Genomic DNA, 15,046 nt, shown 5'->3' on the forward strand with positions numbered 1-15,046 from the left:
TATAGGCTAAAAGGGCAATGGAGTTATCCATAGATAAACTCTAGGAGAGGTCTGTGAAGCCCAGAAATTGTATGCAGATTTTTTTTTGGAAGGAAAGAGTCCTCAGCTTTCATCACATTCCTAAATGGATCTTTGATCTCGAAATGGACAAGAGACACTTATTTAGAAAAATCCATGGAATATAGATTCATATGGGTCATTGAGGGGAATTTAGAGTGATTGATGGCATATCTTAGTGCTGTGAGTCCATTAAGGGGAGCTGTTCTAGTTTTCTCAGAAAGCACTCCAGGGGTCCAATGTCAGTGACAGCGTGGAGCTGGTCTGACCACTGGGTTGATCTTGGATGTCATCCCTGATGTGTTCTCTCAAATTAGCCACATCAGGAGTGAAGGACTCCCTTTGAACAGGGCTTATGCCTTTCACCTGTGTATCTATCTCATGCTTTCCTTCACTTTATTTTTCAGATGGGAACAGCGAGAGTTGCCCAATGGCCGTGTCTATTATGTTGACCACAATACCAAGACCACCACCTGGGAAAGGCCTCTTCCTCCAGGGTAAGGCATGGACAAACAAGACCTGAGACTCTAGAACTGGCACCAAGAGACCCAGTGGCGTCTCCACCACTAACTACTCTAGCCTACTCTTTATTTGCCCCCATTCTCTCCTTTCTCTCTCTTTTTTCCCCTCCTCCCATGGTCTTCCCCTTTTATATTCTTTCCCCTCTCTTCCTATTTTTCCTTCTCCCCTCATGCATTGGGTTGGCCATGACTGATGGCCCTGCACTTTAAGTGGTATTCAGAGCTACTATGGCTGTTGGATCCTGGAGGGAGGAGGGCTGAGAAGGCCTCCAGGGCCATTGCTGTCTCCATGCCCTCAGTCATTCACCTGCAGAGAGATCCTGTCGGGCCAGGTTTTCAATCTTTTTCTGCAGAGGTAGCAAAGTTCAGGGACAATTTATCCTGGGTCTGTTGATTGCTTTTTCTGTTCACTTTATCTTAATTCTGATCTTTCTTCTTAAGATATACTAGGAGTTTTAGAGCATCTCTGCAAGAAACTTGGGCATGGGGAGGCCAAGCTAGAAAGAGTGGTGATGCATGTCACAGCACCCGGTGCCCAGCTGACCCCTGAAGACAGTGCACTTTTCGTTCCTCTGGGCTTTGCGAGAATGCAGCTTGAGTTCTCCAAAACCAGAGGATGAGTGAGGCTTCCAAGTGAGAGAAGACTATCCAACTTCAAGGAGGAGAGGTTTGGTTCCCTCTCTGCCAGGGACAGAAAGTTCTTTCCACATGTGTCTCCCGGCCCTGAGAGCTTTCAAAAGTGAATGTATTCTGCGCTTAGGAAAGAATCCCCTCCCAGTAAAGCAGCCGTGAAGGGCTCCTGCATAAAACATGAACACTTCTCCCTTCTCAGTTTGCAAGGGAGAGGATGTCAGAGGTGCAGGAGCCCCTGTGCTTTGTTTGGTTCAGCTATCAGGCGTGTGCCAGGTAAATACCACCTCACCTTCTGGTCCTACAAATTTCCATGGACGGGCTGTTCTCAGTTTGTTTTCCAGTAGAATGCTTGGGTTTTCCTTACCCTTCTGGAAATGAAATTCATAATCTGTCATCCTTAGTTTTTGCTCTGTTTCCTACTTTGACTCTAACTTCAGTGCAGTTACCGAAGTTAAACACTGACTTCTTAGGAAAAAAACTAAACACTTTTATTATGGAAATTACCATGGAAATTTTCAAATATGCACAAAGCAGAGAGAATCCCCACATATTCAACATTTAGCTTCAATAATTATCAACTCGTAGCCAGTCTTGCTTCATCTATACCAGGGGTTGGCAAGCTATGGGCCTGTGGACAAAACCCAGCCCTCCATTGGTTTTTGCAAACAAAGTTTTATTGGAACATAGCCACACTAATTTGTTTTCTTATTGCCTATGGCTGCTTTGTGCTCAATGGCAGAGTTGAGTAATTGTGACAGTCTGTATAGCCTGCAAAGCCTAAAATACATATTTACTTTGCGGCCCTTTATAGGAAATAGGTGTCACCTCCTGATCTGTAATCTGTACTCCCCCTCTCCCCATCCCATCCGGGATTATTTTGAAGCAAATCCCAGACATCATATAATTTTATCCATATTTTATATGTATTTCTAAAGAAAAAAGTTCTCTTATTTAAAATAAAACCATTATATTATTAACAGTATTTTCTTGCTATCATCAGGTACCCAGTCAGTAGTCAGATTTTTCCAGTTGTGTCACAAATTAATTATTGATTTTTAACAGGATGCATTTGCACACTTGTGCTTTGTGTATTTAACAGCACATCTGTTTAAAAGCAGTGGCAGCTCTGTAAGTGTGCTGGTTGCTGCCTCTTAACCTCTCTGGTCTATACATTATATAGGCCTTCACCTGGTGGACTTTCAGATGGAATCTAAATGGAGATATTTAATGGTATCTTCTAAGGATAGCTGAGGTTTTACTCTTCTTTAAGGATGGAGGTGGGATACTAGATTCAGCTTTCTTATTCTCAGGATAGTTTTAATGTTTTATGGGGAGATGGCTCAGCTGTGCACCCTATATAGCCTATTAGTTCTTTCTGAGTTTTAGGCCCAGACCTTTGAGTTCCTGGAATTTACTTCTGTTATGTCACAGGGAACCCAGAGAGAATAGAATGCTGAAGCTTTCATTGCTAGTTAATGGGAGAAGTTTCAATCTGGGGAAGTGGTGAGAGCAATCTTGAAACTAAGATTACCTCAGCAGACCTGGTCACTGAGGAGTGAGACTGAGCCAAAGGATTCACTTTATCAGGGCCACTACCCCCTTTTCTCAGACCCCTGGGACACGTGTATGATGATGACTTATTCTATCCAGGACCCAGTAGCCGAGGATGAATGTGGTAATTTGCTTTTTAGTCACCCTTAGGTGGTGCTCAGACGAGAGGTGAGGAGGGAGAGTGATTCATCATCATAGATCACGGGGTTGGGAGGCCCCACAGAGGGAGACGGATCCAACTCAGTCTTGCAGGAAAAGCTGAAGGTGGACTTAAATAAGAATAGGAAGGTGATCCAGACTGGGGGAACAGTGTGAATGTAAAAGGTGTGGTTAAGGAATGATGCTTGGGGCAGTTTTGTTGGAGTGGAAGGTTTGTGTAAAACAAAGATGCTCAAAGTGTGTCCCTCAAGGCTTGTAGGTTTGGTGGAAATATCCTCTGGAACCAAAGAAGAAGGGTAACTGGGTCTCCAGCCACTGCTCTGTGATTGAGATTCTGCATAAGGTTTCATGTGAAATCAGGGGGGAGATTGTGCTGCTTAGAAGTTTGAAATTCACCAGTGCAGATTGAACATGTGTTTATTGCTATTCCTTCCTGAAAACTCACTAAAATGGCAATAAAGGTATAGAAAAGGTATAAACTGTCAACGATAAAGGAATGGAAAAGGAGAAACACCGGGAGATGCTAATCAAATTTTAGTTGCTGATAGATAAATGGCAGAGCTGAGAAAGCTGAAACCCACACCTACGGAGTGGGGTGTCTACCAGGAAGCCAGTTGATTTGCACCATGGAGCCCTGGAAAGCCTCAGCCGTGGGAGATGCGTGTGTGTGTGATGAAACCAGAACCCTGAAGTTCAGTTTGTAAATTTGTGCAGGAAAGAGATTCCTAGGTTGTCAACTACCACTCCCATCCCTCTGCCAAGGTGTGTGTGCACATATATATACACACGTGCACACACTTTCACACACATAACCTAAACACAGCCTTATTACTGCTGCTGGCATGAGAAGCAGAGAACTGGCCTGGGGGACATACAGCCATAGCTGAAGGCAGGGATGAACTCAGAAAAAAGTATTAAGTAGGGATGCTATTCCCAAGCTAAAAATGGGAGAGTATTTTTTGCTGGGGAAAGTGACTAGTCTAAGGGAAGAGAACTACAGATAGTGATATTTGGGGATCTTCTAATGAAACAGCTGAGTGAAGCCACTGGTCGGCCAGCCCCCACCTGGGCACACAGAGCTTTCAGCCAGCGTTCAGTGGCTCACATTTATTTATTTATTTATTTATTTATTTACTTATTTCAATCCTCACCAGAGGATATGTTTTTATTAATTTTAGAGAGAGAAGACAGGAGAGAGAGAGAAGCATTGAGGTGAGAAACATCAATCGGTTGCCTCTGGTACGCACCCTTACCTAGGATCAAACCCACAACCTAGATATGTGCCCTGACTGGGAATTGAACCTGCAACCTTTTGGTGCAGTCTAGTGGGTCCAATCCAGACAGAATCTGGGAACTAGCCATGAGGCTGGGAACTGCGTGAGGAGAAGCTATATCTAGGGAGGCTTTGACTTTAAAAGGATCATTAAAGAGGTGCAAACAAAAGTCATCTAGGAGTCTAACCCTGAAAACTGAGGAAGATACCAACCTGAAGCATGATAGTCATTTGAGTAAAATAAGAATTCAGGGAGAAGGTAGGGAACAAAGACACTCCAACAGTTTGGAGTCATATAATACAATCTATATTGGGTTCTCTTTGTAGGGGCTAATCCTGTTTTCTTCAGTGATTTCTTTTTATGTTTTTTGTTGTGTTTTTTTTGTTTGTTTGTTTGTTTGTTTGTTTTTTAAATATATCTTATTGATTTCAGAAAGGAAAGGCAAGGGAGAGAGAGCTAGAAACATCAATGATGAGAGAAAGTCATTGATCAGCTACCTCCTGCACACCCACTGCTGGGGATAGAGCCCGCAACCCAGACATGTGCCCTGACCAGGAATCAAAGCCCACAGATCTCCTGGATCCTAGGTTGATGCTCAACTGCTCAGCCATGCTGGCTGGGCTTCAGTGATATCTCTTATTTTTTTATTTTATTTTTTAATTTTTTGATGCCTCTTATCTTTTTAAAACCGATTTTCTTTCCACCCCTTCTTCATACTTAGAGTGGAAAATTTCAAGCATACACCAAATTTGAGAGAAGAATACAATGAATTCCTTGTAACCCTCACCTGGTTCTAACAATAACATTTTGTTTCATCTGATCTCCCAGGAGAGGGGACCAACGCATTTTAAAGCAAATCCCAGATATCATATTCTTTGATCCATGAATACATCACATATGTCTGTAACAGATGAGATGTTTTCTTTAAGTAACCAAAATACCGTTATCCCACCCAACAAAATTAACACTATTTCCTTATTTCATGTCGTATCCAGTCTGGGTGTCATTTTTTCTAGTTGTCTTAAAAGTGTTTTTATACTTGATTTGTTTGAATCAGGTCCAAATTCAAGATCAAAACATTGCTTTTGGGCCCAGCTGGGCGTGGCTCAGCAGTTGGGCATTGACCTGTGATCCGGGAGATCGCGGTTTGATTCTGGGTCAGGGCAGATGCCCGGGTTGCGGGCTTGATCCCCAGTAGGAGGCTTGCAGGAGGCAGCCGATCAATGACTCTCTCGTCATTGATGTTTCTATCTCTCTCTCTCTCTCCCTCTCCCTTCCTCTCTCTGAAATCAATAAAGATATATTTAAAAACAAAAAACAAAAACATTGCTTTTGGCTGATATGTCTTATAAGTCTCTTTCAACCTAAAAGTTCCCGCACCCTTTCTTATTTTTTTCAGGCCGTTTATTTGTTGAAGATCCTGGGCATTTGTCTTGTTGAGTTTCTCATATTCTGGATGTGGCTGATTGTGATGTGGTGTAACACACTTCTCTTTCCCTTGTCTTTCCTGTAAACTGGTAGTTAGATATGATTAGATTCAAATTCACCTTTAAAAATGAAGTATAATTTACATACAGTGAGATACACAGATCTCAGATGTGCTGTTTGCTGAGTCTTGACAAATGCATATATACTCATGTAACCTACACCCCATCAAAATGTAAAACATTTCTATCACCCCATGAAGGTCCCTCTCTTATTTTCTTTTGATCACCTCTTCCTTGTGTATGTGGAAATGAAATTAAATCTATCAAGCACTGCTGAAGTTTTTACCATCTAGTCTAGCCCTGCCTTGTCCATGGGAGTTTTAGGACCAACTTTGGAAAGGTTGTTACTCAACAAAGATAATGTGGAGAGTTTTGCTGCTGTTTGCACCATCCTTCCCGTGACCACGCAGCATGTTTTTACTGGCATCTTATGTCAGGATAATTTCTGTTGCCAATGAAAAAACATGGGATCCAAATAGGCTTAAATAATGAAGATAATTTATTGGCTCATGTGTAGGCTTAAATAATGAAGAGAATTTAACAAAATTCTGCATGTAGGTCCTAGTTTCAAGTGAAACCTGAGCTAGTAGCTCAACAATATCACCAAGGGGCTGGGTTTTTTTCTCTACTCTTCTGCTCTGCCATCTGCTGGGTCAACTTCATATTGTATTTGGGTCCAAGATGGCAACCAGTAGCTCCCAGACTACATGTGTTCTCAGTCATATCCCGCAAGGAAAAGAGACTATTTTTCCCAGAATTCCTAGAAAAATTCTCAAGATTCACCGATTGATCAGCAATTGCCCACTTCTGGTCTGGTCAACAGTTTAACTCCTGGGTTGGGAGTAGAGTCATCTTCCAGGACCATATAGATCACCTAAATGGGAATCAGGAGCTGGTGATAAGGAGGGATTGGTTCCTAAGGGTGCAACCACAAATGTCCACTATAATCTTCTAAGCCCCAGAAGCCTCCGTGATTGGGGCCTCCCTGGCTGTGCTTCCCCCGAGCAGCCAAGCTCCTGTGCCAGATACCACCCTTCACTCTTCCTTGGTCCTTTCTTGTTAGCCATCCTGAGATTTTGCTAGAATTTGAAGGTAGGGGTGGAGTGGTCACTGTATTCATGCTGAGCTTAATGTTTCCAGCTGGGAGAAACGCACAGACCCCCGAGGCAGGTTTTACTATGTGGATCACAACACTCGGACCACCACCTGGCAGCGCCCTACAGCTGAGTATGTGCGCAACTATGAACAGTGGCAGTCGCAGCGGAATCAGCTCCAGGGCGCCATGCAGCACTTCAGCCAAAGATTCCTCTACCAGGTGAGAGGGCAGAATGTGCAGCTTTGCATATTCTCCATTGGCCTGTTTGGTGAGCAGGGAAAACGTCAGTGCCCTGACCCTGGAGATTTTACTCATCACAGTGAAATTCCTCAAACTCCTGTGTTTCTAACTTGGTAACTCAATGCCCAACTCCTGTGTCTAAGAATTCAGTATGTCTGAAACTGAGTTCACCACCTTTCTTCCAACGCTGAATTTCTCTTCTGGCCCTCCTAAGTCCATTTACCCTGACTTGAAACCTGGAGGTTGGCTGTGACTTCTGTTATACTTGACCTTTTCAAATCAAAGCAACCACCCAAATCCTTCTCTTTCCATTGCTACTGTGTTTCCTTAGATCTTTATTATCTGACAGATACTCAAGGATGGAGGGACCTTTAAAGTTCATCCAGATTAGGGGTTGGCAAACTATGGCTGGCTGACCAAACTGGCCCATGCTTGATTTTTGTAAATAAAGTTTTATTGGCACATAAACATGCCCTGAAATTTGTATTGACTGTGGCTGTTTTCATGCTACAATAGCAGAGTTAAGTAGTCACAACAGGGACTATGTAGCTCATAAAGCCTAAGATATTTACTGTCTGACCCTTTACGGAAAAAGTTTATTGACCCGCCTGGTCTAGATCCACCTCCCTCTATCTAATACCTGATTTTCCTCTGACTCTCCCAACTGAATGTTTAGGGCAGCTTCTGAATTGTTCTCTCTGCCAACATTCTCACGTCTCCAATCCATACTGCCTGTTCCACCAAAGCAGCCTCAGATATCATTGTCATTTCATCACTTTTTAAAAAATCACTGGTGGTGGGGGGGGTTGTTTAAGAAGGCGGGTGTTGCTCTACATTTATTACTGTCATTTTTTAGCACTGGCTCAAAAACTTCTGTGGTCATTACCTACAGAATAGCAGTTAAATTTTCTACTCCAGAATTCAGAGTGCTGTGGTCCCAAATTAACTTTCTAATGGTCTCCCGCACTGTGAACCCTCTTAACTCACCTTCCTGAGTCTCTATTCCTTTAGAGCCCCCACCAGTATCATGCTGACTGGGGAAGCCCAGCCACACAACCTCTTTGGGAGGAGGAAGTGGGATTCCCAAGTTGGAACCCTGATTGCATTTTCTCATAACCTTGAACATGAAGTTTGGGATCTGTGTAGGATCCGCATAGGATGTGGTGGAGTGGAGGTTGGAAACTTTTTGAGCTGGTCCACAACATTTAATCACTGTGTTTAATCCACATTGTTGCTATTTGAAATGAATTTTAACCCCTCAACCCATTTCTAAATCAGATTCTACCTTAGTATGATGCTCAGAAAATCTTTAATTCCATTTAATTAAGTAGAGTTCATTATCAGCTTTGCCTTTGTTTGCAGCTCTGTCTCTGCTCATTCAAAGCAGGAGCCACACCATTAACCATAAGACATGATGGTATCTCCTTGGGCTGGCTTGTCCCCTTTGCTGTCTGTGGGGGCTGATGCTCATTATATTGTGAGGAAACTGATGAGGACCTCAGTTTGCTTAACATGGGTGAGCAGAAAGCATGGTGTTTGTCACATTAAATGCATCCAAGAAAAGCAGCTGAAACACCCTGGTGTTCTACCAGGTGCAGCACTACTTATGTCCTTATACCAGGCCTCCCGTTCCACGACCTGGTATCTGGTTCTGGCATGTTTCAAAATTGGATGGGATCTGGTCATTCTCTGCATTTCAGAAATTGTCCCTCTTGAGCTAGACCCCAAAGACCTTGCCTGCCATTTTCTTGGGTGGTTGTACCTGGAAAACTGAGAAGGTGTGGGCATCTTTGTCCTTTGACTTCAAGACAAGGACACATTTTAGGAATCTCACATGTTTCTGTCTCCCTGCGTGCACTCAACTTTTCAAGCTATAAAAGAATCCATTAAAGGAATTTTCTTTGTTGTCTACCATGTACCAAGTAAGTTCTGTAGGTTGACTGAGATATTTGGAGTGTGAAAGGGAAGATTGTGGAATTCACGTCTGCTTGGTCTTTGGCACATTCGTTCCGCTTACCTGCCTCTCTCATTTTAGCAGCATCATTCTGGGCCTGCAGAGGAAGAGCTTCGACTTAGAGGGTCTCCTAGAAGTAAAAATAAAGTGCTAAAAAAATTTTCTTCCTAAGTGCTATAATACGGTTTTCTCAGCGTGGTTGGGGATTCAGGAGAGTTCTGGATGGAGGTGATGGTTCCTGTTTCTCCCTGAAACAAGACTCTTATTTTTTGGGTCAGCTTTCAATGTCTCTCTGTTGATTTCCCTCCCTGCTGGGTTTGGTTTGCCCCTCTTGTTTGCTATGGTGCCATGTCCTGGTTACAAGTAAGAAGAGTTACTTTCATGGAGTTATTTTGGGGTTTGGCCTTGGCCCAGGATTTGACTTGGTAGACTTAAGAGCTGATACTATACCAGTGGCTTCCCCTCCTCCTCCTCCTGTGGGGCTGAAAGTGAGACCTGTTCTTTGCTGCCCTGCAAAGAACACAAAATACAGTTCAAAATGGAAACCAAGGGAATCCCAGATCACATCCTGCAATTCCTTCTTGCTGTCTGCCTCAATACACACCTTTTTCAGTCTCTGTTACTGCTCCCTTACTTCTGACATGTTTTCCTTTCCTAAGCTCCCAGCGCCTTTGTTGCTCATGATCGTCGTTCACATGCTTGTGTTCACTGTGCACTTTCATTTTGCTCTCTATTTCGGGTTCCCACTGCATCCACTGGGGATGCTGGGCCCGGCCGTGCACACTGTGCATTGCGACGGGACCCGTCTCACATCTGCTGCTATTTCTGTGATACCTCTTCCTTTGCTCCCACTTTGGTCTTCTCCTAATAACTGAAGGAGGTATCTAGTGTCGGCAGGATTGATGCAAATCATTCTTTGGCTCCTAATGTGAGGGCGCCAAATTGCATTATCCAGAAATAGATAGCTTGGTTCTTACTCCGCAGAGGGCCCCTTGGATTGAATTCTCAAGCACCTGGGTTTTGTTCTGCACCCACTGAGTGTATCATTGGGAAAAAAAAGGAGCCTGCCTTCCACACTGTAACCTTTATACCCTTCCCAGAGCCTTTCTTGCCCTCAGTTGTATTTACTAGACATTCTTTATTTCTGAGTTTGTATCTTAAAATATTGCTGGAACTTACTGCTTATTCCCTGAGGGAATTGAACTCACGTGAGCTGTTTGGCTTATGGCCTGTACCCCGGATCTCCCAACCCAGGGACACTCACCGAGAAAATTATTCAGCAGCTTTCCTTTCTGTTCCTAGTAATAAAGGAAACTGCATTGTCTCTTAGAGTCACCTGCACATCCTAGGATCTCTCTTCTAACTATAATCCCTCCATGCCCCTTTCTCTGCAATTTTCCACTGTGTGCCAGGGATCATTCACTTCGGGGAAGTGTGGTAGAAGGGAAGGGGCAATTGGTTGGCTCACTAGAGATGTGGGGTTTTGGTTTCCTGGCCATGATGGGTAGCTTTTATTTTTATTTCTCCTTGGCTTCTGTCAACTTCCTTTTCTTATTTCTCACGTTGTACTATGTACATTAGAGAAGAAACATCCAAAATAGTCAAGTACTTTGCTTTAACTGTAAGAGGTAAAATTGTTAATGCATCTTGGCTTCCGGTGACTCTGTTTCATGTGTTTGTGTGTGTCTGTCTCTGGTCTCTCCCCCTTCCCTCTCTGCTTCCTCTTCACTCTTCTCCAGGTGCTGGGGATGTGCATCTGATAGGGTGGGAAGAGGAGGATGCTGAAGAAATTTTTAAAAAACAACACTTTAACAAAGAGGGCCGACACTGTATGAAGTTTGTGACGTTAAAAAGCCATGGATTAAGAAAAGGGCTGATCATTTTTTTTATTCTCCTCCCTGTGTTTTGTATACTAGTCAGTGTTCATTTTGATGACTAATAGAAACCCACTTGGTTAAACTTAAGCAGAAAAAGAATTTATCAAATGGGAATTAACGGAACTAACAGAACGATGAAGAACCAAGCTCTGGCAGAAAACCAGGGGTAGGCCAGGCAAAAGAATAGTTTGCGTAGGACATCGCCCCCTCCATTGCTATTGAATACTTGATGCTCCAATGGGCTGTAGCCGCTACTGCAGCAGCGAGACGTGGCCAACAGCCCCATGCTTTCATGTCGGTCCCTGCAAGTTCAGTGTGGGTGCATCTGGTTGGCTGCTCTTAAGTCATGTGCCTATACCCTAGGTGCCATGGTATTGGGAAAGGGAATATTTGCTAGCTGATAAATATTTTTTGTTTGTAGTTCAGTGCAGGGCACAGAGGCTGTTAGTAAAGACATTTGGTCTTTTGATTTATATAGTTAAGCGATAGATGCCTATAAGTCCACTGAAACCAGTTGGTATCAGTTGGGAGCTAATATCCCATCAGAGCACCTGAATGCTTTGCAGATTGTCCACTCATTCCAAAAAAAAAAGACCTGAAGCAGCAAACAATTTTGCACCAAATGCTTCTTTTCAGTTCTTAAAATGACCTTTTTTGTGGTTCTTCTGCACGGTCATTGCTCCAGCTCAGTACTTACCCCGCAGCATTGTATTTGGCTTCGTTATCTGAAATGCATGCGTGTTTCACACGTTAGGTCCTTTCCTTCTGTTGCCAAAAGGTTCTGTGCCTACTGTTCGTATGTATGAACTACAAAACAAACTTGGAGGAACTTGGGTTTTATGAGATGCTGCACCCCACACCCAACAAAATGACCACTGTGAATTCGGGAGGTCTTTTTCAGTAACCACCAGACAAACTTGAATTGTGGTGGAGGTACTGAGCACGTCCTCCACGTTACACTGGCAGTAACGTGCCCTAAATCGAGGACAGCCTGCTTCCCACACCTTGGTGCAGTTTCATTCTGCTGGGTTGGAGGCCCGTTGCTGAAAGGGGGCTCTGTCCCATCAAGGAACCTATGGTTTCAAGACTTAAACGTCTTTGTTGGAACTTGCTTTGGGAGAGTTGCTTGTGCTGCCACCTCGGAAAGAAGGTTTCTCTGTCCTTTCAGCTGGGGGGTGGAGGGTGGCTGTGAAAGGGGGTTCGTTGGCAGTTGAGTTCCACCAATGTTTTCTCAAGCCGAGACTGAGCTCCATTCATCCTCATGCCTGTGTGTGGCTCCAAAGGGGCCAGCCAAGCAGCTCGAAGTCTGCATTGAGAACTTGATCCCCTAATGTAACGATTAAATTTTAGTAAGTGAAATAAAAATGTTTCAGAAAAGGAGAGAGAGAGAGAGAGAGAAAGAAGGAAAGCTCAGAACAATACTTGTTTTATTTAACTATGAAGACTTTCTGACAGCACCCCCTTCCCCGCAGGATATGAGAACTCTCGGTCCACTGCAGCCCTGCCCTAGGGACCTTGCAGCAGAATTTGGCTGGGGGTGGGGGGTTCTAATGTAAACAGCGACCATGAAGTCCTGGAGTCAGCTCCCCTTCCTTTCTCCTGTCTCCCCTTCTCTCTTGCCACCTCGCCCCCAGCCCCACCTCCCAGACAGGCACAAGCAGAACACTGAGCAACTTCAGGTTCAGGCTGAGGAGAATAAAGGTGCTTTGTGAAGGGAAGCAAAACATTCCTGGGGGAGGTGAGGGGCCTGGGGCATGAATGTGCCCTCAGTCTGGGCTGATGCTGCACACCCTGCTCCCTCTCCCAGCGCACCCAGGAGGGAGGTGGAGGGAGGAGGGCCCAGCCCCCAGCCAGGAAGCTCTGGGCGTGGGCAGGGCTTGTGGGAATGATTTCATTGGAAAGGCCTGCGATATTTTTTCCCCTCCCGTGTGTGTGGTTCTTGGAGAAAGTTGGAGGTGGTGGTGATTTCAGTTGCCTTGGCCGCGGGGAGTAGGAGCTGAGCAGAGGCACTGGGCTGGCTGAGCTCGCCAGCAGTCCGGCTCCGGTCCCTTCGGCCATGCCTGGGGCCAGCCCGCTGCCTCCCGGGCCCTGGCCCACCTTCATCTGCGCACCTCTTCCTCCCCCTCACTCCACCCTTTCCAAAACCTATCTGGGTCCTCTGTGCGCAGGGTTCTTTTTCAGTTTTTCTTTTTTGGAAAAGACCTTTGAGGGGAGCAGATGCCACCTAAGGCCCCACTATCTCCTCTACAAAGAGCCCAGATGTGGAAATGAATTGTTGGCATTTTTAGTTTTATCTATGAATTTATTTTTAACCATCGGCATTTTTTTAACTTCTGTGTTCTGCTGTGTTTCTTGTGTTTAGTCTTCGAGTGGTTCAACCGACCATGACCCACTGGGCCCCCTCCCTCCTGGCTGGGGTAAGTACTGAGCCCTGCTTCTGTGCCCTTAGCCTCCCTCAGCTGATGCTCCACCGTGCTCTGTCCCCTCCCTGAGAGTCTCCCTTACTCCCCTCCCTCGGTTTCCCCTTTCACTTCTCTCCAGCATGCTCTGTGGGGATGCCCCGTCAGAGAAATTGCAGGCAATGGAGCCAGAAGGCTGGGAAAGTAATGGAGTTCTCCTATCCTATAGCATTCACCTGCCGTAGCTGAAGGAGGGTGACCCTACGAAAGAAGTCCCCAGTGGCTGTGGTACTGTTGGGTTTTGGTCTGACTTTCAAGGTGTCTACCCAACAATCCATCCTGTCACTAAGACATTTTGATGCTGGCTGACTCCCAGATGCATTTGTTTCAGGTCTGTGGCCATGTGATTGAAAGGAGGCACCTTACCAAACCTTCCTTTGCAACTGAGATGTTGGAAGACTTCAGCCTAATTTTGACTAATGGAATTCACTTTTTGGGGGGACACAGCTGTGTAAGGGGCCAGAGGGAAGCCAGCTGAGCATGGGGTGGCAACTCTATGAAAGTACATCACTGGATTCTCCTTGTCATTGGCAGCTGCCTCCTACCTATTCTAAGTCCTTGGTGTGATTTGCAGTAATGAGTTAGATGGGCATCTATGACTTGAGAGAAATTACAGACTTTATGGCTATTTCAGGAAGGCATGGTCATGCAAAAAGGGGTCATTAGAGATGGTGAGACTCAGGGCTTTCTGTAGCTCTCTGAGCTGGGTCAGGGTTTTGTTCAATCGGCAAGAGTTCCTGGGAGCTAAAAAGGACCGTTTTGGCAGGAATTGGCATGTTTTGGGTTTAATTGATTGGTTAGGCCAGTAGAAAACAGTAAATGCAGGTTTGGTGGTATTCACAGATGGTATTAAGTTGGGCAGGGGCGTGCTCCCCATTGAAGATGGAGAAGCTGACAATGACAGGTTGAGCATCTAATCCTCATGGTGCAGACACAACTACTCCCTGGTAGTAATTTACGAGGTTGCATCAACCCCCTAGGACCTGTAGGGTATCACTTAGTGAATGACCACTGCATTCCAAACACTGGAGGGACCTCCTCCTCCTAGTGGGATGTATCAGGGAGGCCTCTACACAATTCTTGATTTTCCTGGGGAATCCCTTCCGAATGCATGTGATCTACCTTGCTCCCTGAGCTGATGAAAGGCCATTGCTATCTCAGAGTTTGGCAGCAAGTCAAATGTGAGGGAGTCCAGTATAGAGTTCCTAGCCAGATAGGGGGAAACTCAACAGATTAAACAGGACTCTGTAATGCTGTTTGGCAGCCAGTAGACACTGTGACCCAGAGCTGGGGACCCAGAGTGGTACCTTTCTCTGTAGTCAAGTAATTTATTCTGTACCGGTTTAGCTAAATGATGATCACCAAGTAAGAGGAGCTATAGGGACTTATAAACAGCTCCCAGAAGCCAAGTGTGAAATATGTGAGATGGGAGTAGGGGCCATGGTTGGAGTCAGTGCTGTTTACGAATGAGGAGGAAAACACACAAGACGACAATGGTATGTACCTGAGAAAGAAGAACATCTGGCCAAGGGCCAGGGAATCTTCCTAATCAGATCGTTTGGGCTTTGTGTTGGCTTCTCCGAGGCCGGTGCAGGGCCACTTCCCCAGGGAGAGTTGAACAGAAAGAGCAGCAAAACTAAATGAGAATTGCATTTAGCATGAGCCTTCTGTCAAGTCTACTGTGTTCTGCTGTCAGTCCTGCATCCCTTTCTGCTCCCCCATGAGAGACCCCATGGTC

At 45.0% G+C, this 15,046-nt stretch overlaps 1 protein-coding gene across 4 annotated transcripts in view; it reads left to right on the forward strand.

Moving 5' to 3' along the window:
* WWP2 (WW domain containing E3 ubiquitin protein ligase 2) overlaps positions 1-15,046 on the forward strand; it is a 108,381-nt gene that overhangs the window by 81,004 nt on the left and 12,331 nt on the right. For all 4 annotated transcript variants that reach the window (XM_081118394.1, XM_081118395.1, XM_081118396.1 and 1 more), the window contains exons 9-11: positions 465-554; positions 6,823-6,997; positions 13,212-13,266. In XM_081118394.1, coding sequence (XP_080974520.1) covers positions 465-554; positions 6,823-6,997; positions 13,212-13,266 — 320 coding nt within the window. The remainder of the gene's footprint in view (positions 1-464; positions 555-6,822; positions 6,998-13,211; positions 13,267-15,046) is intronic.

Source organism: Miniopterus schreibersii (assembly GCF_964146895.1).
Source record: "Miniopterus schreibersii genome assembly, chromosome: 18".
Classification (NCBI taxonomy): Eukaryota; Metazoa; Chordata; class Mammalia; order Chiroptera; family Miniopteridae; genus Miniopterus; species Miniopterus schreibersii.